This window comes from Scleropages formosus, chromosome 10 (assembly GCF_900964775.1).
Source record: "Scleropages formosus chromosome 10, fSclFor1.1, whole genome shotgun sequence".
NCBI lineage: Eukaryota > Metazoa > Chordata > Actinopteri > Osteoglossiformes > Osteoglossidae > Scleropages > Scleropages formosus.
Genome location: NC_041815.1, coordinates 12,892,107 through 12,917,405, shown reverse-complemented (window position 1 = coordinate 12,917,405; position 25,299 = coordinate 12,892,107). Strand labels below are relative to the sequence as shown.

General features: G+C 43.0%; 3 protein-coding genes across 9 annotated transcripts in view; 2 read left to right on the top strand and 1 right to left on the bottom strand.

Annotated features, from left to right (window-relative positions):
• The window catches only part of LOC108932084 (rap1 GTPase-activating protein 2-like), a 45,817-nt gene extending 34,587 nt beyond the window's left edge, over nt 1–11,230 (top strand). For all 5 annotated transcript variants that reach the window (XM_018748267.1, XM_018748271.1, XM_018748269.1 and 2 more), the window contains 20 exons: nt 203–235; nt 1,583–1,801; nt 2,024–2,127; nt 2,368–2,446; nt 2,557–2,610; nt 3,152–3,235; nt 3,450–3,550; nt 3,730–3,859; nt 4,234–4,389; nt 4,523–4,594; nt 4,962–5,048; nt 5,140–5,298; nt 6,883–7,029; nt 7,776–7,888; nt 8,052–8,150; nt 8,289–8,418; nt 8,621–8,717; nt 8,820–8,890; nt 9,078–9,116; nt 9,288–11,230. In XM_018748267.1, coding sequence (XP_018603783.1) covers nt 203–235; nt 1,583–1,801; nt 2,024–2,127; nt 2,368–2,446; nt 2,557–2,610; nt 3,152–3,235; nt 3,450–3,550; nt 3,730–3,859; nt 4,234–4,389; nt 4,523–4,594; nt 4,962–5,048; nt 5,140–5,298; nt 6,883–7,029; nt 7,776–7,888; nt 8,052–8,150; nt 8,289–8,418; nt 8,621–8,717; nt 8,820–8,890; nt 9,078–9,086 — 1,944 coding nt within the window. In that variant the 3' untranslated portion in view covers nt 9,087–9,116; nt 9,288–11,230. The remainder of the gene's footprint in view (nt 1–202; nt 236–1,582; nt 1,802–2,023; nt 2,128–2,367; nt 2,447–2,556; nt 2,611–3,151; nt 3,236–3,449; nt 3,551–3,729; nt 3,860–4,233; nt 4,390–4,522; nt 4,595–4,961; nt 5,049–5,139; nt 5,299–6,882; nt 7,030–7,775; nt 7,889–8,051; nt 8,151–8,288; nt 8,419–8,620; nt 8,718–8,819; nt 8,891–9,077; nt 9,117–9,287) is intronic.
• A 1,204-nt stretch (nt 11,231–12,434) lies between these two features.
• On the top strand, nt 12,435–19,184 carry ncbp3 (nuclear cap binding subunit 3). Of its 3 annotated transcripts, none has more exons than XM_018748276.2 (13): nt 12,435–12,738; nt 13,506–13,571; nt 13,968–14,073; nt 14,375–14,500; nt 14,697–14,831; nt 15,032–15,201; nt 15,975–16,083; nt 16,193–16,292; nt 16,379–16,488; nt 16,937–17,237; nt 17,327–17,469; nt 17,560–17,733; nt 17,986–19,184. In XM_018748276.2, the coding sequence occupies exons 1-13, from the start codon at nt 12,556–12,558 to the stop codon at nt 18,246–18,248; spliced, it is 1,986 nt and encodes a 661-aa protein (XP_018603792.1). In that variant the 5' UTR covers nt 12,435–12,555; the 3' UTR covers nt 18,249–19,184. The 3 variants fall into 3 exon arrangements, with proteins under 3 accessions (XP_018603792.1, XP_018603791.1, XP_018603788.1); XM_018748275.2 differs by having other exon boundaries at nt 17,560–17,742; nt 17,989–19,184; XM_018748272.2 differs by having other exon boundaries at nt 17,560–17,742; nt 17,986–19,183.
• A 162-nt stretch (nt 19,185–19,346) lies between these two features.
• On the bottom strand, nt 19,347–23,619 carry LOC108932086 (uncharacterized). Its single transcript, XM_018748277.1, has 5 exons — nt 23,228–23,619; nt 21,231–21,569; nt 20,827–20,949; nt 20,493–20,521; nt 19,347–20,296 (listed from the first exon to the last, which is right to left on the bottom strand). The coding sequence occupies exons 1-5, from the start codon at nt 23,343–23,345 to the stop codon at nt 20,189–20,191; spliced, it is 717 nt and encodes a 238-aa protein (XP_018603793.1). The 5' UTR covers nt 23,346–23,619; the 3' UTR covers nt 19,347–20,188.
• Between the last annotated feature and the right edge of the window lie 1,680 nt (nt 23,620–25,299).

Sequence of the window (25,299 nt, the reverse complement as noted above, 5' to 3'; positions counted from 1 at the left end):
AAAGCGGATGAAACGAAGGACCATTTCCAGAGTAAGAACTTAATGAAGTGACTATGAGTAATGAAACTATGTCATTCCTTCCCAGCTCATCTGCTTGTGAGCATTGGAAAGCTCAGACCAGGTTTTTGTCTCTTTGGTATCTTTGGGTCTGAGTGGGAATGACATCAGAGCTCATGGCTGTGTTTCTTTACCTCTCCTACAGGATGACTATATCCCCTATCCACGGATCGACGAGGTGAGGCAGTTTACATACACTCAGATATGCACGAGGACATATACATCCACGCCTCACATAATCGGGTTAATTTCTTGCCTGAAATCTCCCCATTTTCCAAATTCCCATTATAAGGGAATTTCTATCTTTTCTTTTAATATTATATTTTAATTTATTCATTTATAATCGATAAGTCCAATGCAGGTTCACTGGATGCACAGAGTAATAGCAATGCCTATCCTGGAAGTGTAGGATGTGAGAAAGGGCATACCTAGAGGGAGACATTTAGATAACATTTCATGGATTTTATGGTATGGAGAAACAAACTTCATAAGACCAGAGTTAGGGTATTCATGTTAATATTTTTAATAGTTATGCAATATTATTTAGAAAACTGAGTTAATAGTTACATGTTTACAGTTTTTCTAAGAAGCAGTATTAGGGTTGGACCCAGGTTCGAATCTCTGCTTCTGCTGTTGAATACTTAAGCTTACCTTTACCCTAAATTGATCCAGTAAAAATAAGCCAGTTGTATGAATATGTAATAACTATAAATAACCTAACACAGAAAGTCCCTTTACCACCTGCTAGTAGCAGTAATTAGTAATAGTAGCTTTTATTTTACTATTTCAGTTGTGAGTTATATTTACCATAACCGTTGGCTGAGACTGGTTAAGATTGTCAATGTGACACACAGAAAGTAGGAAGTTTAGAGTTTTTTTTGTCTTGAAAGAATTGTCATAGACTGGTTAAAGGAACATTTAAACTCCATTTAGTTATTTTACTTAAATAGATGTGTGCGTACTTAAATAGAGGAGCCCAACCTTTTCCATTCAAACCCTACTTGCATGTTAGCAGGCATTGGATCCAAAGTAATGTATTCGTTTATAAACTAGATTTTGCCAGAATATAGCCTGACTGGCACTGAGGGACAAACACCTGTTGGGTTTGAGACACCAAGTGTGTATTTTTGTCCCAAAACATCCGATACAAGCATCTGATTCAAGCAAGATAAAATAGCTGTTGTGGAATTACAACAACTTGTTGTCTGCAATTGAGGAGATTTTTCATATAAATGACTATATTCTCTATCCATGGATTCAGAAAGTGAGACAGCATACACAGATGCGTACATATATACACACACCTAGGTGGAAACAGAAAAACATATTTTGATTCACTTAATGTCTTCATTTCTACTAAAGCTCTTCTGATAAAGGTAGTACATACTTGTGTGAACACTGTACTATAGTTCAATAGCTTGTGTGGTATGTTATTTCTTATTTCCGGTCAACCTGCAACAGTAACACCTTTGGTCAATGACGGTAACCAGGTTTTTTCCTCTTTGGTATCCCCTTCTCATCACAGATCCTTGAGAAAGGAAGCCCATACCCCCAAGTGATCCTGCCCCAGTTTGGGGGGTACTGGATCGAGGATGTGGAGGCTCCCGCTGGCACGCCAACCTCCTCCAACAGCAGCCTCTGTGACGAGGATGATGATGGAGGGATGAGCCCTGGGGGGGCTTTTGGGTTCCGGCTGGAATGCAACAGCACAGCGCGAGCCTATCGCAAGCACTTCCTGGGCAGGGTGAGAACTCAGTGAGATATCCCACTTCCTGTTTGAGTCAACTACATTCACACAGAAGTATTATGATGGTTCCCAGATGCTTTTTTAAACTTTACAACATGACAGCAGGGATTAAACTCTAATACAGTGCATTGGCTACTAAATGAGTCATATGAATTGCTGAGTCATTGAAAGCATGCCACTTATTGACAGACTCATGGTCTCTCTGGATCCTGCACACAGGAACACCTGAATTTCTATTGCACAGCCAGCAGTCTGGGGAATCTCATCATGTCCCTCAAGCACGAGGAGGAAGAGGGCCAGGAATATCTACGCATCATGCTCAGGTGAGATTCAGTGTGCTCAGGTGGGGTATGGTGCATTTTGCGGGGGGTACAGCATTCTCCGGCAACAAACAGTTTACCTAGGTGGGGCATTATGTGCTCAGGTGAGCTATAATGTGCTAGTTTGGGGTACAGTGTGTTTGGATAAGGCACATTATGCTCAGAAGGGATATAACTTGCTCAGGTCTGATGCATTTCCTATTTAATGCTAATTTATAGACATGTGTATGTGTATGTTCTCAGGTCTCGTGCAAAGACACTCCATGACAGGATCTCCCTGGCAGGAATAACCCAGTTGCCCAGTGTGCCCCAGATAGCCAAGGTGCTGGATCCAGCCAATCATGCACCTTTTAAAAAATGTCCTGATTTGTGCGCATACATGTCCTGATCCTTCTTTTATTAAAAAACCTGGGATTCCTGTCTGTGTTTCAGCTTTTCTGTGATGATGTCACCGGTCTGAAGTTTAACCCTGTTCTGTACCCCAGAGTAAGTCCAACTCCCAGACTGCAGCTGCAGTGTGACCCCACTCAGCCGTTGTTTAGATGTGGGACTGAGAATGCTCAGACCTACGTGGCCACTTGACCAGTCTTGACGCACGAGTTATTTGCACTGGGCCACACTGTTGCCTGTGCCACATTAAAAACCAGTGAGGGAGATCTGCTCAAATAGTTTGTTGTGTTCCCTATTAAAAAAGTGAATTTGCCTTGCTTGTCTGTCCTCATGGCCCTAGTCGGCACAGGCGGAATCCGCAAGCAGCTCCTGTCCACAGATGTTTGAGCTCTGTCAGCCTTTCCCAGAGGCCGTAGTGTGGGGTCAGGGAGTTACAGATGGGCACTGAACACTGAAAGAGCAAGAAGAAAAGTGATACCTGAAGTCACACTTATTGCAATTTCTCACTTTAATCTGAGTGTGGGATTTTATTATGACCAGTATTAATCTGGAAAAAGCTTTACTGTACAGCTCTGTCACTGGCATCTAAAGTGATACATGGAAAAAATAATAGTGTTCTTGTTTTTTCATTTTCCAGGGATCCCAGCTGATAGTTGGCTATGATGAACATGAGGTTAACAATACCTTCAAGTTCGGAGTTATTTATCAGAAGTTTGGCCAGGTGAGCAGATGGAAATGATGGATGCACATCCTTAGCAGATCTACGTTTTCAGCACTGTTACACTATAAATGTCATTTCCACAGAAAAGGGGTACTTTTATCTGGGGCAATCCACAGAATTTCAGCACACAGAATTTTCAAGATAAATTTTCTACCCACTGAGGGTCTTGGGTACAATACCAAAATCCCTGGAGGTGATCTGACCTGTATTGCAGACCACTGAGGAGGAGCTCTTTGGGAACAATGTGGAGACACCAGCTTTCAAGGAGTTCCTCAGTGTGCTGGGTGACTGTGTTGACCTGCAAGATTTCAAGGGGTGAGGGGCCCTGAGGCCAACAGAAAGAACACAGCCATAAGTGCAAACTAAAATAAATAATGTGCATGACTGATGTATAGTTTTTTCTACTTGTAGACCCCAGTGGTTATCATGACAGTAGCACTCAGGAGAGTGACACTCTCCTGAAACCCCCTGGCCTCCATGTTTCTTTGAAACAGGTTCCGGGGAGGTCTCGATGTGTCTCACGGTCAGACGGGTACACAGTCGGTCTACACTGTCTTCCGTCAAAGGGAAATCATGTTCCATGTCTCTACAAAACTGCCATACACAGATGGGGACGCACAGCAGGTACCCCATCTTTCCTGCTTTGAACGCAGATCTCCTTCAGCCCGCATCAAGTGCACACTGCACTAAATCAGGACTTTGCTAATCTCACATTCCCCGCTTTGCTATATTTATTGAATTAATATCAATATATCAGTTAATATCAAGTAATATCGATGCCTAGTAATTGTTCTGCTTAAGTCAGACAAACCATGATATGAGCCTTATGCCGCTTCCTGCAAAATGTCTCATCTAATTCTTGGTTTCTTAGGTCCCTCAGCAAACACTCAAGACCCTACCAATCTTTTTCAGATTGCATTTAAATTTTTATTGGTTTGGCATGAGAGCGTTGCCAAGGCAACTAACAGTTAAAATGCATTAACTGAAATCTCTCTTAGCTACAAAGAAAACGACATATTGGCAACGACATTGTGGCAGCCATCTTCCAGGAGGAGGCCACGCCCTTTGTGCCTGACATGATTGCCTCCAACTTCCTCCATGCCTACGTTGTGGTCCAGGTGGAGAATCCTGGCACGGACCACACTACATATAAGGTACAGTGATATCACACCGCTGCTGGGCCCGGACAGGCAAAGTCAGGTTCGGACATTGTGAAAAAACAGCATTCACTGCTGCTAATTGCCTACCCCGGTGAAGGAGACTCACAGGGCTGTTGTCTTCCCATAGGTATCTGTCACGGCCCGGGAGGATGTCCCATCCTTTGGCCCACCCCTCCCAAATCCAGCAGTCTTCAAGAAGGTAAGCAAGATATAGAAAGAGATTCTTTGTCTCCCCAGAAGGGTCCATAACCCATTTGAACCCATTCAACACACATTAATATTTCAGTTTATTTTCCAAAACAACTAAAAACTCTGACCTTTTTCCAAGTTGGAGCTTATCCTTTCCAGATGAATAGTGTCCATTTGCTCAGTCTCTCTTTCCTTGCAAATTACGGCTTTCTGTCATGTTAGCACTATAGTTTCAAAGTTCTGTTCTCTGACATTGTCCCAGGTTAGGTTTCTTATCCATTCTCTTTCCTGCCGTATTCTTGACAACTATAGGGATTCGCAAGTTGCAAAGCTGATAATTTGATTAATGTGATCCAGCTTCCATTGACCTGTCTCAGGGTCCAGAGTTTCGGGAGTTCTTGCTGACCAAGCTGATTAATGCAGAGAACGCCTGCTACAAGTCCGACAAGTTCGCCAAGCTGGAGGTGAGAACTTGCTGGGTGGCAGCATGTTGACCCTGAATGTCTGAAAAAGGGGAAAGCAGGAGTATAATGTGTGCGCATGTGTACACGCCAGGAGCGAACACGGGCTGCTCTCTTGGACAATCTTCATGATGAGCTGCACCGCCACACACAAGCCATCCTGGGCCAGGGAGCAGGGCTGGGCCTGGGGATAGGTTCAGAGGAGGACAAGCTGGAAAATGGAGGCCATGGAGGCCTGCTGGAGTCCTTCAAGGTAAGAAACCCTTGGGTGCAATTTCAATAGCCCTCCTTTACCTGTTTCTGAGATTCCTCTAGACAAGCCTCACTCTACTTGTTCATTATCCTATAAATTGTATTTGTTGTGCAGGAGCTCCTTTCTTTTACTGTCTGTCCCCAGGCATGCACACCAAGCTCCATTTATCTTTTTTCATCTTTTCCATTTGCAGGCAGTATGGAGGTGTGTGTCCAGCACCACCTCCTCGCCCACAGGGAGCGCTTTGTTGAGCTGTGCAATTGGCACCTTTCTTTACTACCTCATCCAGCTGCTCTAGATATACACAACATTAACGTGCTGGCTCACAAATAAAATTTTCTTGCTTTAATTTACAACCGTTTCAGTTTCTTTTTCTTTCAGATCTCCAAACTTGTATTGAAACATATTCTCAATATGCTAATGTACATTAGAGATTTTATCTCTCTCTGGATTTTCTGTGACAACCTGCAAAATCTTCAGCTTGGCTGTATACTTAATTGTTTGTTGCTTGGAAATGCTATTTTTAACACTGACGTTGCTCCATGTCTGGTTTCAACCCCCATTTCACTTTAAACCTCAATGTTTATACACATTTATCTGATGCTTTTCTCCACAGCAACTTACAATGTTAAGGTTACAATTAATTACCCATTTATGCAGCTGGGTAATTTTACTGGAACAATTTAAGGTAAGTACTTTGCACAAGGGTACTACAGTCAGAGGTGGGGATCAAACCTTCAACCTTTAGATTCAAAGGCAGCAGCTCTAACCACTACGTTACCAGCTGTCCCCATATATAGAAATTCTGCATCATTTCTGTACACAATGCTGGGTTTTGGTGCACTGTAAGAGAGGCAGAAAAACTCATTTTTACTTAGCTACAGTATATACAGACAGCACTCTCTGCTGGCCATAAATGGCAGCTTCAGGTTGGAGATAAATTCAGTAAAAAATGGATTTATTTGACCATTACGTTAACCACATTAACAGTTATTATTTACAACAAATACATGAGAACATGAGTACAGTACATGGATATGAATAGATATTATACTAATACAAATATTATGTGTTGAGGCAGCAGGTAAAGTAGTTTACCACTGTTGCCTTATGATCGTAAGACCAAAGTTTGAATCCTGCCACCAACCATAGTACCTTTGATCAAAGTACATACCCTGAATGGCTCAAGTAAAAATGATCTAGCTGTATAAATGGGTAAACAACTGTGATACATAAAACCTCACCCTTTTGGAGGAATTTGCTTTGGAGAAAAACATCAGCTAAATGAATAAAATCATTAAGAGCACATATTGAAAATTGTCACAATTATTTGAACATTAACGCTTCGAGTACAGTCTCACAAGATGTCAATTCTGACATGTGGGTAGAAATGTGGCAGCAAAAAAATTGTCATCTGGCACCGGTTTTTATTACCTTTGAAGTTCAAGCCACAACTGCACTGCATGATGTTTAGGCTAATAAACTATCTAACTTCTGTCCCTTATTCTCACTCCCTTTCACCCTTTTCTACTCCCAACAATGTACTCTTTCTCTTCCATGGTCATGGCTTTGCCTCTTTCCCAGCGAGCCATGCGTGTGCGGAGTCACTCCATGGAGACCATGGTTGGGGCACATCGCCACCGTCCCAACCCTGCAGGTGGAGTCCTGGCTAGCCCAAGTGGTGGGAACCTGCCACAGAACAATGTGGAGTGCACCAAAAGCACGTTCACGGTGAGGGGGCAGAATCTGGGAGGAGGAAAAGGTGCCAGCTGTAAAAGGTGCCTGCTGTTAGTTAGGAGATGTGAGGGACATTTCACAAAACATGACTGTCCAAATGGAAATGCAGACTCAGATTATTCATATTGGGCGATCTTCAGTTGGTCAACGAAATAAACCAGTTTAGGAAGTTTAACTGTAACTGTAGGGCAGGGGTGTCCAAAGTTTTTTTGGTGAGGGCCAAATACAGAAAAATAAGCAAAGGCCCGGGCCACACACAAGAGGTGACATATTGACACATGATTACTGTGTGTATTTCTAACTCACTTCTTTAAAGAAATATTCATTTTCCCACCGTGTTTGAAATCTTCTACACTCACTTGCTATCTTGCGTTTCTTCGGTGCTGCCATTTCTGGTGACTCGTGGTAAATATTTTTCTTTGCTTAATTTTGTTTAGTGGAGAAGCACCTTTTCTGTGACTGGCTCCATCTAGTGTTGAAACTGAGAAGTGCAACAGAGTTGAGCTCAAGCGCCATGTGCGGGCCATATTCAATTATATTTTCAGAATTTGCTGCGGGCCAATAAAAACTGACCCGCGGGCCGTAGTTTGGACACCCCTGCTGTAGGGTATAGGTTTATGTTGTGTGAGTATGCTTTTAAGCTGAGTTGGTCTTCCGTGCTGCAAGGAGAGGTTTCTTATTTGATTGTCCAGTAAGCTCAAACTGACTGTCCGTCCCACCGTCCACATCCCCTCACGCAGCCACCAGCTCTGTCAGCCAAGTCTCCGCTGAAGAGTCCGGTGAAACGACGATCAGGACTCTTCCCTCGCTTACACTCCAACACGGAAAGCCAGACAGAAAAACACACCCGCAGGTGAAAAAGACAGATATGCCTGGAAGTCAGAAAAATTTCAAAACAAACCTTGAATACCCCACTCCTCCTCTTCCCTGTGCATAGAGAGTATGCTTATTTTCTGCATTAATTTGTGCTCTGCTGTATATTCTGCAAGTCAACGAAGTACTCTTGGTTTCCGCAGTGACCAGAAGAACTCAGATGGCTGGCACCTGTCACAGGAGGTGAGGTCTGATACACTGTCCAATCCCAGCTCTCCTGAAATCTGCCCAAATAAGGAAAGGTGAATATAAATTCCAATGTGCCATTGAGATAAACACCGTAAAGTAGAGACTATCAGGACTTTCCTGTTCTTTTTTGTACTGTTTATGCATGTGCGAGCTCTGTGTCTGTGTGTCTGTGCCCATTCCTACCCACTCAGGCCACTGCTCAAGCTGAAGGACTGCGGTGGCCGGACCAACATCTCCCGCTCCTCTTCCTCCACCAGCAGCTTCAGCAGCACGGCAGGGGAAGGAGAGGTGCTGGATGAGCTGGATAGTGCCAGTGCTGCAGTGAGTGTACTTATCGAGTGAGCTGGTGGGGTGGGTCTGGACCGTGCCAGTCCTGGGGGTGGGGTGTCATGAATTGGGTTGACAGGACCAGGAGAAACTGTAGGTTAGGGTGTATGTAATGGGAAGCACGTAACCACCGATCAGAGATGATAATGTGATCAAATGGGTAATAAGAAGTAAACTGTTTCCTTCCCACCCACAGAGCAGCCAACCTTCCACAGCCTCCTCGTGTGTGTACAGCCCCTCCCTTAATGTGGACAACCTGGGAACACCCATCATCATGTGCCGCAGCCCCACAGGTATCAGCAGCACACCCACAGCACCATACACAAGAGGCACACAGCCCCCCTCTGCACATGGTGCTGTTGACAGATTCATAAATTGTTTCTCTCCTCTGACAGATGTGAAAACTAAGACATCTCCAAGGTCCAACCTGAAGTTCCGTTTTGACAAGCTGAACCACTCTGCCGCAGTGAGTACAGCAGTCAACACACATTTTGTGCGCAACTCCTTGAGCTGCACATGGGTGCAAATTCTGTGGTCGTATATGTGTCCTTTCTTGGCTGTATATGTGTGTGTCTTCTTTGTGCATGCATATGTGCATGTTTCATGAAAGCTGTAAAAATGCAGCATGTAAATGGACTTCCATTCTCCTTCAGGGACACTAGGAGACTTGTGTACAGCAGAAGGTGCAGCTGGTATGTTTACATCATCTCTTCTTGTGATCAGCTCATTGTAAATATGTCTTGTGAATTCCTCATGTTTTTCTTTAATTATCTTTTATCTCTCTACCTCTTGTGTCACACAGAAGTCAACACAACTCTCTTGTTTTTTTATTGGTACATTTCTCTTATTTTCTTGCCCTTCAGAGCAGCTGTATGAAAGAAGGGTGATTCCATGGTAGGACAGACCTTCGGAGAGGGTTACTTGTGGCAGGAGAAGAGACAACAACCATCAAGATTGAGTTCACACTGTGGCTATAACCATTCCACTGTCAACTATAGAAAAAGAGAGATTAGGGTCCAAAACAGAAAACAGTTAAAAAATGAGCTGAAAGGGGAGAAAGACACTGTCTTCTTTCTACTGAAGAACAGAGCAAAGGATCAGTTCTGTTGCCCTTTGAAATTAAGGCCAATTAGTTATTAATTGCCAAAAAAGTACTTTGAGTATAAAGATAGTGCTTAGACACTCTTTGAGCAATGAGAAAACATTATAAGCAGGTCAAAACTGATATATTTTGATCTTGTCAACATAGGCTCGAGCAGATTGCGACCGTTAAAAGCTATCTGTTTTTCTGTTACCTCAATCTCAATTAGATGCCATCAGTTTTTACTTGTAGCAGTTTCAATTATCCACAGCAACTTAGGTAATCATTGTGTAAAACACTGCTTTGCCCAGACTGTCAGTCTACAAAGCCATAACACTTAAGAAATGACAAGCACTGAATAGCAGCATTACCAGGGCAGATCAGAGTGATGGAAATGCAGTATACAGATGTCCCACTCAGAATATGTGCTTGTTCCTTGTGCCTCACGTGAGACTTCCAAAATCTGACCTCTACCCGATGACACCAAACTAGCAAGAGAAGTACAAGACTATATTCTGACTGAGCTCTGTCTGCTCTACTGACTCTCTTGTGGTTATGTGTTGTGGTTATGAAAATACTGTGCGGAAGAGGCAGAACCATTACTATCTAAGGCAGGCACTGAACGGAGTTGCTGGCGGCTGTGTGTAAAGGTAGCTTGCGGCTTGCTTAACAGGGATCACTCAGAACACCAAACTGCAGCAAGATGACCCCTCTGGGTACAGTCCAGTCATCCCTGGACGGGTCAATCTCTTTTTGTGGCTTCATTCACTGTAAAATGTTTAGTGGTGTCATGCAGTGTTGGTGCTCCAACTTTCCCAACACTCTCTACTAATGAACGGCACCGCCCAATTTACACTCATTGGAAGGTGTTTCTTCTCAGGAAGGTTACTTTACACCCCGTGGCTTTAATTCTAACAGTTATAAAAACCATTGTGTTTATCCAATCAGTTTGCAGAGAAAATTTCTGCAAGGTGCCACTCAGATAGCTGTAAATTAAATTATTTGCACTTTTCTCTGCCCCTGCTGCCACTGACACTGCTGCAGGCTGGTGACAATTGCGCTCAACTTCACACCGCAGAGCGGTGCGGCTCTGAGATTTCTGACCGCTCATTTACGGGTCCATGGTAGCACGAAACCACTTGTGCCACAGCATTTCACACCATCTTAACAAAAATTTAGTTAACATAATTCAAAATGAATGAGGCGGACTTATGTCTGACTTATTGTAACGAATCTGCCAATCATTTTGGTGACCCTCCTTAATTTAAGGCTTAAAGTCTTGCTGGGCATCAACAAAGCCTTTGGAGTTAACACCTTAAAAGTCTTAAGCACAAGTAAAAGTTAGGCTTAAAGACAGTTGAAAATCATTTTTACTTTGTGTGTTACACGTCCTTAGATATATCCAACAACGTTTGAGTAAGTGATCAAAATGTTTCATATAGAAATTACAAGCTTTTGTTTAAAGCACATATATGGACATAAACACATCAGGCCACTATTTATGATCTGTACATTTGTAATCTTTTACGCTGAAGTACAGTATCAAGGTACAGGTCTCAAAGGACATTCCCACTCTGTCTGCTGATGGCATGCAGAGATGCACAAAGCCCAGAGGTTCTGCAGAATGTAAACAAAAGAAGGAACGGTTTCACCTCCCTTACATTTTAGAGGGCAGGCTTTTTGCCTACATGCTGTATAAATAAGTTATTTATTGCTCTTTTAACATACTGCCTTTTATGTTGTCATGTAAAAATATTAGATTGGATAAAAATATTTTAATTTAAATAGAAAAGTCATGTAAATGTATATTTCGTTATCATGTAATGTGCAATGCAGAATTTGCTACAAATAAAATGTTGTATTTTGTGTCAGCTGTGCATTAGTTTTTGTCCTCTCCTGAGAATACACATCGTACCATTATATTACACTGAAATTACTATGTACCATTATATTATGCAACTTTAATTTACATCCACTTCCTGATTCTTCCCAGTAAAACAACAACTGGGGTTATTTTTAAATTGATTGACAGTGACGGTTAACAAACTTTGCTTCCAGATATTTTGTCAGGGAATGCACAACACAAGTTCTGCTCTCTATCATTATTATTGAACAGGTTATTATTGAGAAGTATGAAGATAATAAAAAGGAGGAGGAGTAACAACGTGGATGTATTAGCCACTGGGAAAGACAAAGTGAAAGACACAAGCACTGTTTCCATGATAATCCCGTTTATAAAACGTGATCAGGCAGCCAGAGAGAGAGCACAGCCAAAAGAGGACAAGTTGAAGTATTGCCCTTTCAGTTCAAACAACTCGGCTTCTTTTCCCCCGCTTCCCCTCTACTAACAGAGAAAATACATAAAACAAACCCACAGCTGCCGTGTGTGTAGCTAACAGCGCTAGCAGCCTGCCTACGTGCGCCGCTAGTCTGTGCCCAGGCCAACACCGACACTCAGGTCTGTTCTGTTCACACGGTGCCGATATGTACTGTATCTACACCCAAACAGCGCAACCCCAGCTAAGGTGTGCAGTAAATTTCCTCCCAAATAACTATTTTACGAGCCATTCTGAGCTGATGTGATCACTGAGATGGTTTCCCAGGGGTGTGTGTCCGTCGTCTTATTTGGTTCGAATCAAAATCAGTCACATTTCGCACCGTTTTCTACGCTTTAATAAACACGCTTTAAAAAAAAAAACGTAAAAACTAGAGGAAACTGTGCTGAAGTAAATTTCCAAAAATGGTCTGAAAGCAAGGAACTTGTTCTTGCCAGCAGGCTATCGTCTCAATCCGTATTTTGTGTTTGCGGACGGGATAAAGCGGTATCTCTCGCACTTGAAGCACAAAGGTGAACTTCCCCTTTAATTGTGCGAAGTCAGCAGTGAACTTCCCCTTTAATTCTGCGAAGCCTTCTTGCCCATCAGGACGGAGACGAACTTCTCGTTTAATGACGGTGATCTTCGGCTGAAGTAGCGCGTCAGGCCTGCAGGCGTCGCTCGTTCCTTCTTGGGTTGAAGACGCTGGAGGGCTCTGACTGTGTTGTAGGGGATATGGCGGCTGTACGCAGTTTGCGGGTTTCAGTGAAACCAGAAACGGGCTCAGACCGTTCAGAGTCTGCCTCAGATTCGGAATCTGACCGGGACCCCCGCGAACCGGAGCCCATGGAGGTGGAGGAAGGGGAACTCGAGCTGGAGGCCATTCCTGTCCGACGGTCCTTGAAGGAGCTCCTGCCGGTAAGCTAGGCCTTGCCCACAGCCCCAGTGTTTCGTACTCGAGTGAACGGCGAGGCGGCGCCGTCGAGCGGGTCACAATCCTGTGAAACGCGGCTGGTCGCTCAGCATGCGGTGTTTGACCTGGACGGAGCGCTGGGGTGGGGACGGATTCCGCCGCGACGAACAGAGACAAACTGAACACACACCTTTATAACTTTAATTTATATCCCTGTGTAAATTAAATTAACAGGGATAAATAATAAAATTTGTGTGAAGTGAAGGCAGTACGTGTGATGTGGAAATGTGGAGCACCACCGGTACGGATGAGTTCCGGCTGGGAACACCGGTGTAGTGTAACTCTGAGTGTTAGATGGAGTGTGAGCAGGCTGTGGTCACTGCGCACACACACACAGGGCTCTGCAGCCACGGACACCTTCAGCACAGCAGCCCTGTCCTGTGTTAGTCAAGAAGTGTCTGAAACTCCATGTGGTGTGTGTGAGAGACATGTGGCTTCTGCAGCTTATCAGTTTTTTATATATAATATTTCCGCCCTGTGGTTGTCCTAAGTGTTATTACTGCTGTTCTTTATGACACTTTTGTCTAATTTGACTTAGTTTTACATTGATTAACCGTTTTAAAGGAACGGCAGGGATATTCTTACTAAGTTACTGTATTGGTCTAGGGCAAGTACCTTGATGAAGGGCACTGCAGTAGAAGTGGGATTCTCAAGCGACAGTTTTAACTACTACTTTACACGCTGCCTCCATTGACGCTGCGTCTTTTCACAGGACACTAGCCGACGGTATGAGAACAAGGCTGGAACCTTTATTACAGGCATCGATGTTACTTCCAAGGTAAAAGTGAAAGCTGTTGTTTATGTTTCTGTTGTTTGCCAGCAAATGAATCCTAAGTGATCCTCAGCGGGTGTTTTTGTTGGTCTGGGGTTTTTGGGAAGACTTGTCAATCACATATACATGCGCGCACACACGTTGTCTGAAACCGCTCATCCCAAGCGGGGTCGCAGCAAACCGGAGCCTCACTCGCCAACACAGGGCATGAGGGGGAGGGGACGTACCCAGGACAGGACACCAGTCCATCACAAGGCACCCCAAGCAGGACTCGAACTCCAGACCCACCAGAGAGCGGGACTCAGTCAAGCCCGCTGCGCCACCGCGCCCCCTCAGTTGTCAAAATGAAATGCTTAACCGTATTGTACCCCTTTAGTAATTTTGCTGTGTGTCTGAATATAGGAGGCAGTGGAGAAGAAGGAACAGAGGGCCAAGCGCTTCCACTTCCGTGCTGAGGTGAACTTGGCCCAAAGGAATGTTGTGCTGGATAGGGAATTGCTGAGGAAAGGTAAGCATGATGGGTAACAGTGGGTACTAAGGGAGTGGGATGGAATCAGGCACTCCACATAAACTGCTTTTGAGTAGTGTCAGTGCTGTGGAGGGCTGAACTCCACACCAGTTAGTGACTTATACCCTAAAGCTTAAGCAATTTACTGTCAAAGTGACTACTTTGTTGACTGACAACTGAGCGTTCTTTATGTTCATTTATCTATTTTGAGTTGTGGTTTCAAGGCTTGCGAGGTCTGTTAGGAGTGTTGCTCAGTGTTTCCTGTTATGACCTTGTGGTCTAACCCCTATTTTGCCAACAGCAATTCCCAAACTGCGACCAGAAGCACTGCATGTGTGTGGTGTTGATGAAATGAGCACCCAGGATGTTTTTGGATATTTCAAGGAGTATCCCCCGGCCCATATCGAGTGGATTGATGACACTTCCTGTGAGTCCTTCACAACGTCTACTGAATTTGCTTGCCATAATGAAGCTACACCTGAAGTGATCTGACTACCAAATAGTACTTTCAGGTTTGACTGCAGGATTGTGGTGAACAAACCTTTAGTTTAAGCGATGAGCTAATGTGCAGGTGCAGCTGCTGGGTCCAGCATGTTTCCTTCCTGACTGCCGTTGTGCTACAGGCAATGTTGTCTGGCTGGATGACAATACGTCCACCCGTGCACTCATCAACATCAGCCGTATGCCTGATGTAGAGGCCAGTCCTGCAGAACCTAGCAGCGCGACGGACACTAGGACAGCAGCTCAGGAGCACAGGAGTGAGTTATCCGGAACAATTTATCTATTGGCTGCTTCTGTAGCTCTTCCCCATTTCTACAGTTGTGTGCTTTTCCAGGTATAGGTTCATGTTGTGTGATGCTTCACAAATCATGTTTCTGTCGCATTCTGTGTGGGTGTCTACAAAAAGCAGATGGTGCTGAGGAACTTGAAGTAGCTTCTCACTTTCTGTTTTCCGCAGCTCGGAGGGAACGGGGTTCTGATTCTGATGATGAGGAGGAAGAGGAAGGAGAGGTGGGCGATGATGATGATGATGAAGGCGTGAAACAGAAGAGTGGTGTGGGCAGTGAAGGCGGGGCTGATGAGCTTGAGAACAAGGCAGACAAGGTGCCTGCACCTGAGAGCACACAGGTGGGAGAGACTGGCCGTGTTGAACCTTGGAGTGGTGGGATGGGTGGTGATGGGACACAGTGGAATTAGAAATGATTCACCCTGAACAGAAAGGTTTTTGCATTGCTAGTAGTTTGCATTGTTTATTTAATCTATGTAAATTAGAGATGAAAACCAAAATGGAAAATTTAGGGTAGCATTGCTGTTTTTTCACCCAGTAATGAAATCCGGAAAGCTTTCACGAAGAGCGTTTTTGCTGTCTGATCTGTTTTTCTACAAGTTTGCCTTTTGCTTGGTGTTTCACTAAATGAAAACACCTTTAACTTAACGACGCATTATTACTGTAGTATACCTTGCTGTGTCCTTCCTGTAGCATGTAGACTGGTTATGCCAGTGTCTACATTAGGTGAAGTGACTAAAATTTAAGATGGGAGCACGAATGTTTATATTTATTGGTGGGACACGTAAGGCTAAGCATGCCTTTAAAAGTCACACTTGTATCCGGCTAATATTGTGACTGTTCAAGGCTATGGCTGTCTGGATCATTTGGAGAATGACTAGATGGCTGTCTAGTTAGTAGTATCTAGCCAGCTGTAAGAACACATTATAGTTGATTTATTCTGAACAAAAACATTTCACAAGTTTTGATAGAATATTCTGATATCCCTTGATCATATAAAAGTTAACAATATCATATTTAACAGATTAATATTGTTGCCCACCAATAATAAAAATGCGGTATGAAGAAATCGTCCTGTTCACAATATATTACAATGGCAATATCTGCTTTTCAGGTGGACCCGCTGTCCCAGGCAGAAAAAGAATCACTTCTCCGTAATGACCTCCGACCTGCAATCAGGCCCTTCAAGGGTAACAAGCTCTTCCTGAGGTTTGCCACTCAGGGTAAGCAGCAGAAGTATCCGCTTATTATCTGACTTGGAGTGGATAGTTATTGTGTGGTTTCAGGCTTCTTGGAGGGTTGAATATAGTCTGTGCATTGTGTTTTGTGCAGATGATAAGAAAGAATTGGGTGCTGCCAGGCGGAGTCGTTACTACATGAAGTATGGGAACCCCAACTATGGCGGCATGAAGGGGATTCTTACCAATTCTTGGTGAGTTCTGCCACATGGCAGCATCCACTGCCCTGTGTGTGAGAGTGAGCGGACCCTCACCCCAGGACCTTTCTTTTCTTCTACAGGAAGCGCAGGTTTCACACACGTAAAATCCAAAGGGATGTCCTGAGGACCAAGAAGCCCCTGATTGGGGATGGCATGGGCCACACACCCCCCTACACACACAGGCACTCAGGTGAGCTGTGAGTATGTGGTTAGGTGTCAGCAGTTGTACTGATCTGCTTAGAGAAAGTGTATTGCGCTGCACCAAATGTTATCACTTTAATTGAAGTGCCAATCTGTTTTATTTAAAGAGTCATCCAGCTTTAGTTACTGGAATGATGAATGAAAAGTTGAGGATCCTGATTAAAATGCCTCCACATTTTATCATATGTGTAATTTACGTTGTGTTTCTTTCTGCATGAAATTCATTTAAGCAATTTTGTTGTTTTTTTTTTTTTCAAGCGTCATAGAAAGCAAAGGAGTTTTTATTGAAATTGAGGTGGTGGTAGGGTATGGTCATAAGGCTGAGGTTTGAGTTTCTAGAAGGACTGTGGTGCTCTCCCTTTTGTACTATTTTTGTAAATGCATACATTTGATAGATTATTGTAATTCTTTAAAATATGACTGTTTCCTGTTTTCAGATTTGGTGAACTTACCTGAGGAACCAATTGAGGAAGAGGAGGAAGATGGGGAGGAGGACATGGATGAAGATGACCGGTTGGTGGAGTACTGGGAGGAACGGCAGCGGGACCACTGCCGGGACCGGGGTCTGCGCGCTGGTGCAGTGGGAACACGCAAGGCTGGTCCTACCTCTGGCTCTTCAGACTCAGACGAGATGGACTATGACCTGGAGCTGAAGATGATCTCCACACCCTTGCCCAAGAAGAGTATGAAGATGACCATGTATGCAGATGAAGTGGAGAACAACCTCAAGAACCTACGGTGAGTAAAGTACTATTTGCAGTTACTGGATCTGAAGGCTGTTCTGTGTACCTGTGGAACTCTATGCTTAGTACTTCTGCCATGTTCAGAAACTCAACACGTACAGATGTGAGAAATCGCATTGGTAGCGGAGCCAAATCTGGGGGGGAGAAGGTGATGGATGTGAGGCAGCTGTTGGATGAGAAGCGGCAGGGTCTGTCCCAGCAGCAGCACCCGGTTTCTTCCAGGACAGGTCAGTGCTGACTTGCCCCTTTGGGCCCCCTGAAGCTGAGTGTGTGTGTGTGTGTGTGTGTGTCTTTCTGACCTGTGTTTCTGTGTCCAGATGTACGGCAGAGGCTGGGAAAAAGGCCCTATTCACCAGAGAGCCGTCGGTCTCCATCGCCTCCTGCTCAGAGGGATCATCATCCTCGTCGAGAGCCTTTGACAGATGTGCGAAGCCGCCTCGGTGTGCCCAAGCATGACTCTCGTAGGCAGTACCATGAAACAACCAAAGAGAGTAAGCCAGGTGTGGTGGTCCGCACAGCAAGGTTCATTCCATTCACCTCATCATCCTGAGCTTCCCTTCATGAGCTCATCTTCCTCAGTTCTTGATACCATACATTTTTATCTTAATTGTTACATATAGTAAAACTTCAATTGCAATCCTTTGGCTATAGTAGTTTGGGCCATTACTTTGCGTAAATGTGGACTGAATTTTATGTCTTTTACTGTTTTCATTATGCTTTGATTACTGTTTCTGGTACCCTAGAAGGCAGTCTGTGGAGCAGACTGGGCTCACTGCCAAAGGACACGTCTCCTGACAAGAAGGTGGCAGGTGAGGCAGCGGTGCCCCGAAGGGCAAGAGGGGGTGAAGAAGAAGACTCAGAGCTTCAGAGAGTGTGGGGTGCCCTGATCAAGGAGAAGGAGCAGCAGTCTCACAGGAAGAAGAAGAAGAGCCGTCTGGACAGCTTGCCCTCCCTGCAGATTGAGATCAGCCGTGACAGCAGCAACACCTCCGACAGCGAATCCTGAAGGGGCCATCAGCAGGCTGAGGAGGATGGGGAGGGTCTGTCATGGGCAGGAAATAAAGGGGGACTTGAAAGGGTGGCATCGGGTGAAAAAGAGTGAGAGAAATTGCATTAGAGGACCAACATATTGAAGCTGCAACTGGAAGAGAGCCCCCCAGTCACTATTCTCTAGCACTCTTGTTTGCACTTCAGCATTTCAGTCCACCTAGTGCCACCAGGTGGCAGAACCTATGTGTGAACATTACATTTGACTTTAGAGAAATAAGAGAATCGGGACTGATTTAGATTCTGCAGTTTACCTGAAAGAAACACTGTAATTTTCAGTTTTTAAAAATTAAATGTCACTTTTCTTATTTCCATTTGAAGAGTCTGTGGAAGGACCTCTGTGCTTCCTGTTAAGACAAACGGAAGCTGACAGACAACCTTTTGTTAAATGTGCCCCCATAATTGTTTCATAAAATGTTACATTGATCAGCTACTGTTGTTTTGTCTGTTAACATAATAGGAAGTGCAAAGCTCTTTGTGCAGTACTTTACTCACAAAAGTCAGCCCTTAGTAAAATGCGTATAGTTGTGCTCAAGCAATTTCTTTCAGAAGATTAATCTGAGCTCAACCACAGGTGGGGAATGAAAGACTCCACACTACATTGGATTCTTCCTTGGCTCAGGTAATGCGGGAGGAGCTTGAAGTCCCTCGGAGAAATCTGTATGCCCCTGGAATTGCTTGATGACCTAACCATACTTGCAGTTCCCCATGTTAAGGAAGATAGCGGAAGGGACCAAAACCCAAGTTTCAGTTATGATTTATACTGATTTCACAAAGAAAGGTCATTGTGAAAAGTAATTGATGTGAGCTCATCTTGATAGGATTTCATGTGTGTACTAGGGAGGGTGGAAAATGGGTGGAATGCTTTCTCAGGAGTGCCCACCTTTCAGCAGTAATAGAAATCAGAAAAAGTTCATGGCTACCTATTTCGGTAGATCACTTCATTTTTAACCTGTCTTCCTGGACTAAAGGTTTTTAATTTGTCAGTTTTTTAAACCCATAATCTAAGATTTTTCTTTTTCTTTTTTTTTTTTTTTCTTGTTTGTTGCTTTTGTGTTATTTACTAAGCAGAGGTCATCATCCAAAGAAATGTGTGTGTCTTAGTTGAAGTCTTTTTGTGTGACTTCGTCCATTTACTGAAGCATTGGGGATCATCCTGCTCCAGTGTGAAAGTCGTTTTGGGCTATAACATTTGAATTTTTCACCTTGTAGTAATGCATCCTGTTTATCTTGCCCTTATAGACTACTCTGTTTTCCAGTTTTGTCCTTTGGCTTAAATGGCTTAACTTTTGACAGTAAGTCAACTTGCCTGGTCTACAGGGTAACAATGCTTAGTTAACTGATTTACTGTGTCATTGAGTTCTAGGTTTATGACCCCTGTCCTACATAAACTGTCACCACAACCAACCAGAGAACAACTTTCCTTAACACCCAGTTCTGAATTTTACCCAGTGTTCTCTTCAGTACATTCCAAGGGAGTAATACTAGTCTATAGTAAAGACTCATTCCTGTAAATTTTACTATTGTTTTAATGAAGATATAATTGGAAGCAGGAGTATGTATTACATTGAAAATTTACATCAGTTTGTCTAAAGCTGCTGTGTTATATTAAAATGTCTTCCTGTGGAAATAAATGTTAGGCACCTTAATGAAGGGAACAACAGCTAAGGTTTATCAGAGATGAACTGGCATCCTTCAGACATCTATTTGCATTTATAAGGTCGCCATTTAATAAGGCTGGTCAACATCACGTTGTATTATGTAGTCTCCTGCAGATCACCTCTGTCCAGGATTGACTCTTACAGATGGGTGCTGGTCACATTGGCTTATTGTTAGCATGCTGTCAATGTTTCGGCAGGAGGCTGCGTGGACAATGGCCAAGGGTTCTGCACAGTCTGCTCAGGCATTGGGGTGCAAGATTTGGACGGAAGAGTATATTGTACATGGAGGAGGTTGACGCTTACTGGCTCTGCCTCGTGCTTCAAGAGCAAGTGCTGCATAGACCACCTGAAAGGAATAGATTGCAGCTCTTGAAGATGTTAAGGTTATGCAAAAGATATGGCTAAATAAGTTAAAATAGGGCCTAAAGCAACTATGGTACTGTATTCAACATTTTGAAAGTTTCAATGTTGGAAGAGGATCTTATTACCCAGACCACCAAGAAGAATCAAAAGGTTTTTCTGAAACTAAACTGGCAACTCACCTCTGTTTTGGGTCTACCACTTGCTACATCTGAAACAGGAATGAAAAAAAGCTATTGTCAGTCACTTTCAGGATGGAGTTCTATAGAGTTGTGCTGCTGGCTACTTGTAGGTAGATGGGCTTTTTGCTTTGATTTCCAAATGTTATCCAAAAAGAAACCAAAGTAACTTAAAACCCTCTACAGTGACTGGAACTGTCATACTATGTAATACTGAAATAACCAACAAAGTCTTATTGGAATAGTTACATGGCACCGACCGCTCGGAACCGGTAGTTTGGTATCATTCTGGAAAGCCCTTAGGAGGATGCTGGTGAAGGCGCTGGGTAGTCCTTACCAGTAGACTGAGTATCTTTGGGACATAAGCAGCGAGCCACTCCCAGGACCACTGGGAAGCACAGCAAAGCCCCTGAGCACACTAGCATCCGCGTCAGGATCTTCCGACCAGCTGCTGGGGTGGCTAATGTAACATGGGGGGGGAAAACAGCTATGTTATGGGGACACAGGTCATATAGCTGGATTTGCGACTGATTTGTTCAATAATGTGTCTTGAGGAGATGCATTAGGCACGGAGATCAACAGCACCATTACACAGCATCTTCTGACTTCGTTACTTGTATCCATGCTATACAAGCAGGGGGACCCTATCGCACCAAATAATATTTGACAGGTCTTTATTTTTTTTCCCATCTCTTGTCAATGTTGACCTTTTAAAAGAGGCAGGAGAAAACACATAGTTACCCTCAGTGATATTCATGTATGTTATGTGCCCGTTACTGCTTTGGTTGTTTGTCCAGTTAATCCTACATTGGTAAATCCCAGAGTCCAAGCGGCTGGTGTTAAGGATTTTCATGTAAAGCACTATACTTTCCTGCAAGAGTGTTTTGTTATAGAGGAGATGCCTTGGTGTTGGTCCAAGAAGAGTAAATGTGTTCTCTGTGTATCTCCCCCATCCTCCCTTCCAGCCAAGGTCCCCACAGTGCTGGATCTCACAAGACAGAGACACACTCTGTCCTTCAGGTATGTATATTGTTTTCCGACTGGCCAGCACATTTGGGGAGCAGGGATCAGCCTTACAGCCTGAAAGAGACAGGGGAAAGAAAGTAGCGTGTTGTCTTAGCCTTAGCAATCTAAAGAAAACATTGCACCATGATCCAGTTAGAGGTTCATCACAAATGACATTTACTCTGTTACTTATACCAGTTATTGGAGAAACTGTGCTTTTCAGGGTAACTTTTGTCACTGATGCTTTTTACATTTACTAGAGTACATCTGTAAAGAAAAATGACTTCTGCTATATCACTTTTGTCACCCTTATTACTTTTTAATTTTTCACATTTTGTATTACAACTTTCCCTTAAAACTGATCAAGGCATTGCAGACCATGAGCAACGTCTCCTCCCCATTAGTTGACTTATTCTGTGGATTTCATTGGCCAATCAAGTCACTTTTATTGTTAACCCTCTAGCAACACTATTTTTGTTTATTCTTCACCAATCAGAGCTTACTGTTGAGTTTTGTCCCATTTGCACTGACAACCTTGTCTGTTCTTATTCAGAAGTAGTCATGGTAGAAAAAATGTGGGAAGGAATCTTTAAAAGTAATAATCTAAAAACTTTTCTCGCTTTAAGGTTTTGTAAGAGTAAATTCTTGTTGAACCAAGTTATTCGGGTAAGTCACTCCTGTTATTAATTCATGTATATGCACTGGTAACAAATGGCATTCTGTGTTTTATTAACTTACAGTATTTTTGTTGAGACTGGGTCACAGCAGTCATAGCTATATTAATGGCAAAGTACTTTGGTTTGGATAAAGGAATTTGATGAATGCAAAAGGAATATTGTAACTGTTCATTTGGGGCAGCATGTACTATAATGATTAGAGCTGTCCCCTTGCAGTCAAACACAAGTTCAAATTCCTACTCCTGCTGTATTACCCTTAATCACGATACTTACACTGACTTGCTCAAGTAAAAATTACCTCACTGTATAAATCGGTAAATAATTTTATGTGGCTTTGCACAAAAACCTGTCTTTGCCATCTTGGCAAAAGCATCACCAAAATAATGGTTAATTATACCTAGCAGTGTGTGTGCAAGTCTATATATAGTTATGTTTAAATGTGACACAGAAGATATAGAATGAATGTTTGTTTACTTTTACCTAAGTAACACTGCTTTTACACAAGTATTGTTTTTGACAGCTCTACTCCCCTTTGGATATAATAATATTAAAATATAATGAGAAACATCCACTTAAGGCTGTAGCACTTAACTGGTGTCTGCTTTTGTAACATTTGGCATCGCATAATGTTACTCTTAATATTAATTCCTTTTCATGGGTCCGGAAGGAAATGAATGAAAGTGGCACTCCTAAAACAACGGAAGTGACTATTCACAGAGGAACCAGGTGATCACTCCAGGGCTCAGCCAAGCTAAACACTCTTTCAGTTTCTATTCCTCCTTTCTAACTGGTATATTCTATAAAGCTGTTGTTTTCTCTGATATGACTTAAATATCTTCGCACCGGGGGAGAATTGCATAATTTCCTTGTGAACAGCTCTGATTTGTAATGGGTTAATAGCTCTGTTTGAGTATACAAAATGCTGGCATGAACAGGTTAATTCATTTTCACCTTTTATTGCCAGTCCAGCAGTTTTTCCCTCTGAGTCTGTCCCCGTTGCCCACATCAACAATCAATTTCATAAATTGTCGGAGAATTCTATTATAAAAGCCTTACCTGGAATAAGGTAGATGGCACTGAAGATGCCGCTCAGCAGGAAGAGCCCTTTAGTAACACATCTCCTTACCCTATGAACTTGGGACAGACGTTCTCTTTCACAAAGTCCTGTCAGCATTGTGGTCCCGATCAATGATAATGTTGTGTTCACCCCACCTTTGTTGCCTACTAACAAATGTTTAAACTCAGATCAGCTACAAAAAATATCTAACTGCATCTACTGTTTAAGGCTTTCTTCATCACAGCTCTGTGTTTCTACTGCCATCTTTTCATGTCCTGTGCAAATTCTGTTTGAGGGGAAAGCAGCACTCTTCTCCAAATGAGTAACAGTTGGAAATAAGGAAGGAAGTGGACACACAGACACAGTAAGAGGAAACACACATACAGTGAGAGGAAGCACACATTTTTGTATTTCTGGCATTTGCTATTAACCAAGGAATGAAACACAGAAAAACTGAGCTTTTATTTCTAATTTGTTTGTTTCAAAGTTTGTCAATGTTTTTGTAAATGTTTAATTTTCTGTTAATTTCAATTCATGTACAGGAACATATACTTATTACACAATCTGTTCAATCTTTTTCTTTAGGAGTTTCAATACAGGATGAGTACAAGTGAAAATTTGTGATACTAGACGCATTACTTCAGCTTCCTATTCATGCATCAGCAGTAAACACTCAGCAATTGCAATTTACATCACCTGTTGGCTAAGGCATTAATTTATTTTCTGGTTCCTTTTTTGACTAGTTATTTTATGCATGTTAAAACTACAACTTCATTATAACCTATGCAAAGTGCTCATGTTGGCTCAGAAAATATAGTCTGTCTTTGTGAGTTTTTCATGGGTAGTATAGTCAAGGTAAAGCACCAAAGTGCTAAGCTGAGAAGTGATTGGATGAAAAAATATCCTTTGTGAACTAAAACATTTTTATTTAGAATTTTTTTTCAATGTCCCAAGAGTACCTGAGACCATTAATAACATGTAAAGTGGTCTGCTGTTCCAAGAAAGAGCTTTTATTTAAAAAATAATTTGGAAGGCAGTACAAAGTAATACCCCCTAGAGCAGTAGCCTCTCTGAATGTGATTATGGGGAAGCAGAAGGACTTACCTCTGAGTAATGCACTGAGCCATATGTACCTGTTTTTTACAACCCCAATTCCAAAAAAGATGGGACACTAAAATGTAAATAAAAACAGAATGCAATGATTTGCAAATCTCTTAAACCCATATTTTATTCACAGTAGAACATAGAAAACAAATGTTTAAACTGATGAAATATACCATTTTAAGGAAAAAAGGTATTTTGAATTTGATGGCAGCAACACGTCTCAAGAAAGTTGGGACAGGGCTACGTTTACCACTGTGTAACATCTCCTCTTTTAACAACAGTCCATATACTTCTGGGAAGTGAGGAGATCAGTTGCCGGAGTTTTGGGAGAGGAATCTTGTCCCATTTGTGTCTGATACAGGATTCTAGCTGCTCAACAGTCTTGGGTCTTTGTCGTATTTTTCGTTTCATGATGCACCAAATGTTTTTAATGGTGAAAGGTCTGGACTGAAGGCCGGCCAGCCGGCCGGCCAGTTCAGCACCCGGACTCTTCTACTACGAAGCCATGCTGCTGTAATAGATGCAGTATGTGGTTTAGCATTGTCTTGCTGAAATGTGCAAGGCCTTCCCCGAAAAAGACATCGTCTGGATGGAAGCATATGTTGCTCTAAAACCTGTATATACCTTTCAGCATTGATGGTGCCTTTCCCGATGTGCAAGCTGCCCATTCCATAGGCACTAATACACCACCATCAGAGATGCAGGCTTTTGAACTGAGCGCTCATAACAAGCCAGATGGTTCCTCTCCTCTTTAGTCCGGAGGACGTGGCGTCCATGGTTTCCAAAGAGAATTTCAAAGTTTGATTTGTCTCACCACAGAACAGTTTTCCACTTTGCCTCAGTCCATTTTAAATGAGCTTTGGCCCAGAGAAGACGACGGCGTTTCTGGATCATGTTCACATATGGCTGCTTCTTCGCATGATGGAGCTTTAACTTGCATTTATGGATGGCACGGCAAACTGTGTTC

Coding starts and splice junctions, on each gene's coding strand:
- ncbp3 (XM_018748272.2), top strand. CDS start 12,556: ATGGCGGCTGTACGCAGTTTGCGGGTTTCAGTGAAACCAGAAACGGGC. Junction 15,202..15,974: donor CTGCACCTGAGAGCACACAG/GTGGGAGAGACT, acceptor TCTGCTTTTCAG/GTGGACCCGCTGTCCCAGGC. Junction 16,293..16,378: donor GGGATTCTTACCAATTCTTG/GTGAGTTCTGCC, acceptor TTTCTTCTACAG/GAAGCGCAGGTTTCACACAC.
- LOC108932086 (XM_018748277.1), bottom strand. CDS start 23,345: ATGCTGACAGGACTTTGTGAAAGAGAACGTCTGTCCCAAGTTCATAGG. Junction 21,570..23,227: donor TGCCATCTACCTTATTCCAG/GTAAGGCTTTTA, acceptor TGTCTCTTTCAG/GCTGTAAGGCTGATCCCTGC. Junction 20,522..20,826: donor CAAAGATACTCAGTCTACTG/GTAAGGACTACC, acceptor TTCCTGTTTCAG/ATGTAGCAAGTGGTAGACCC.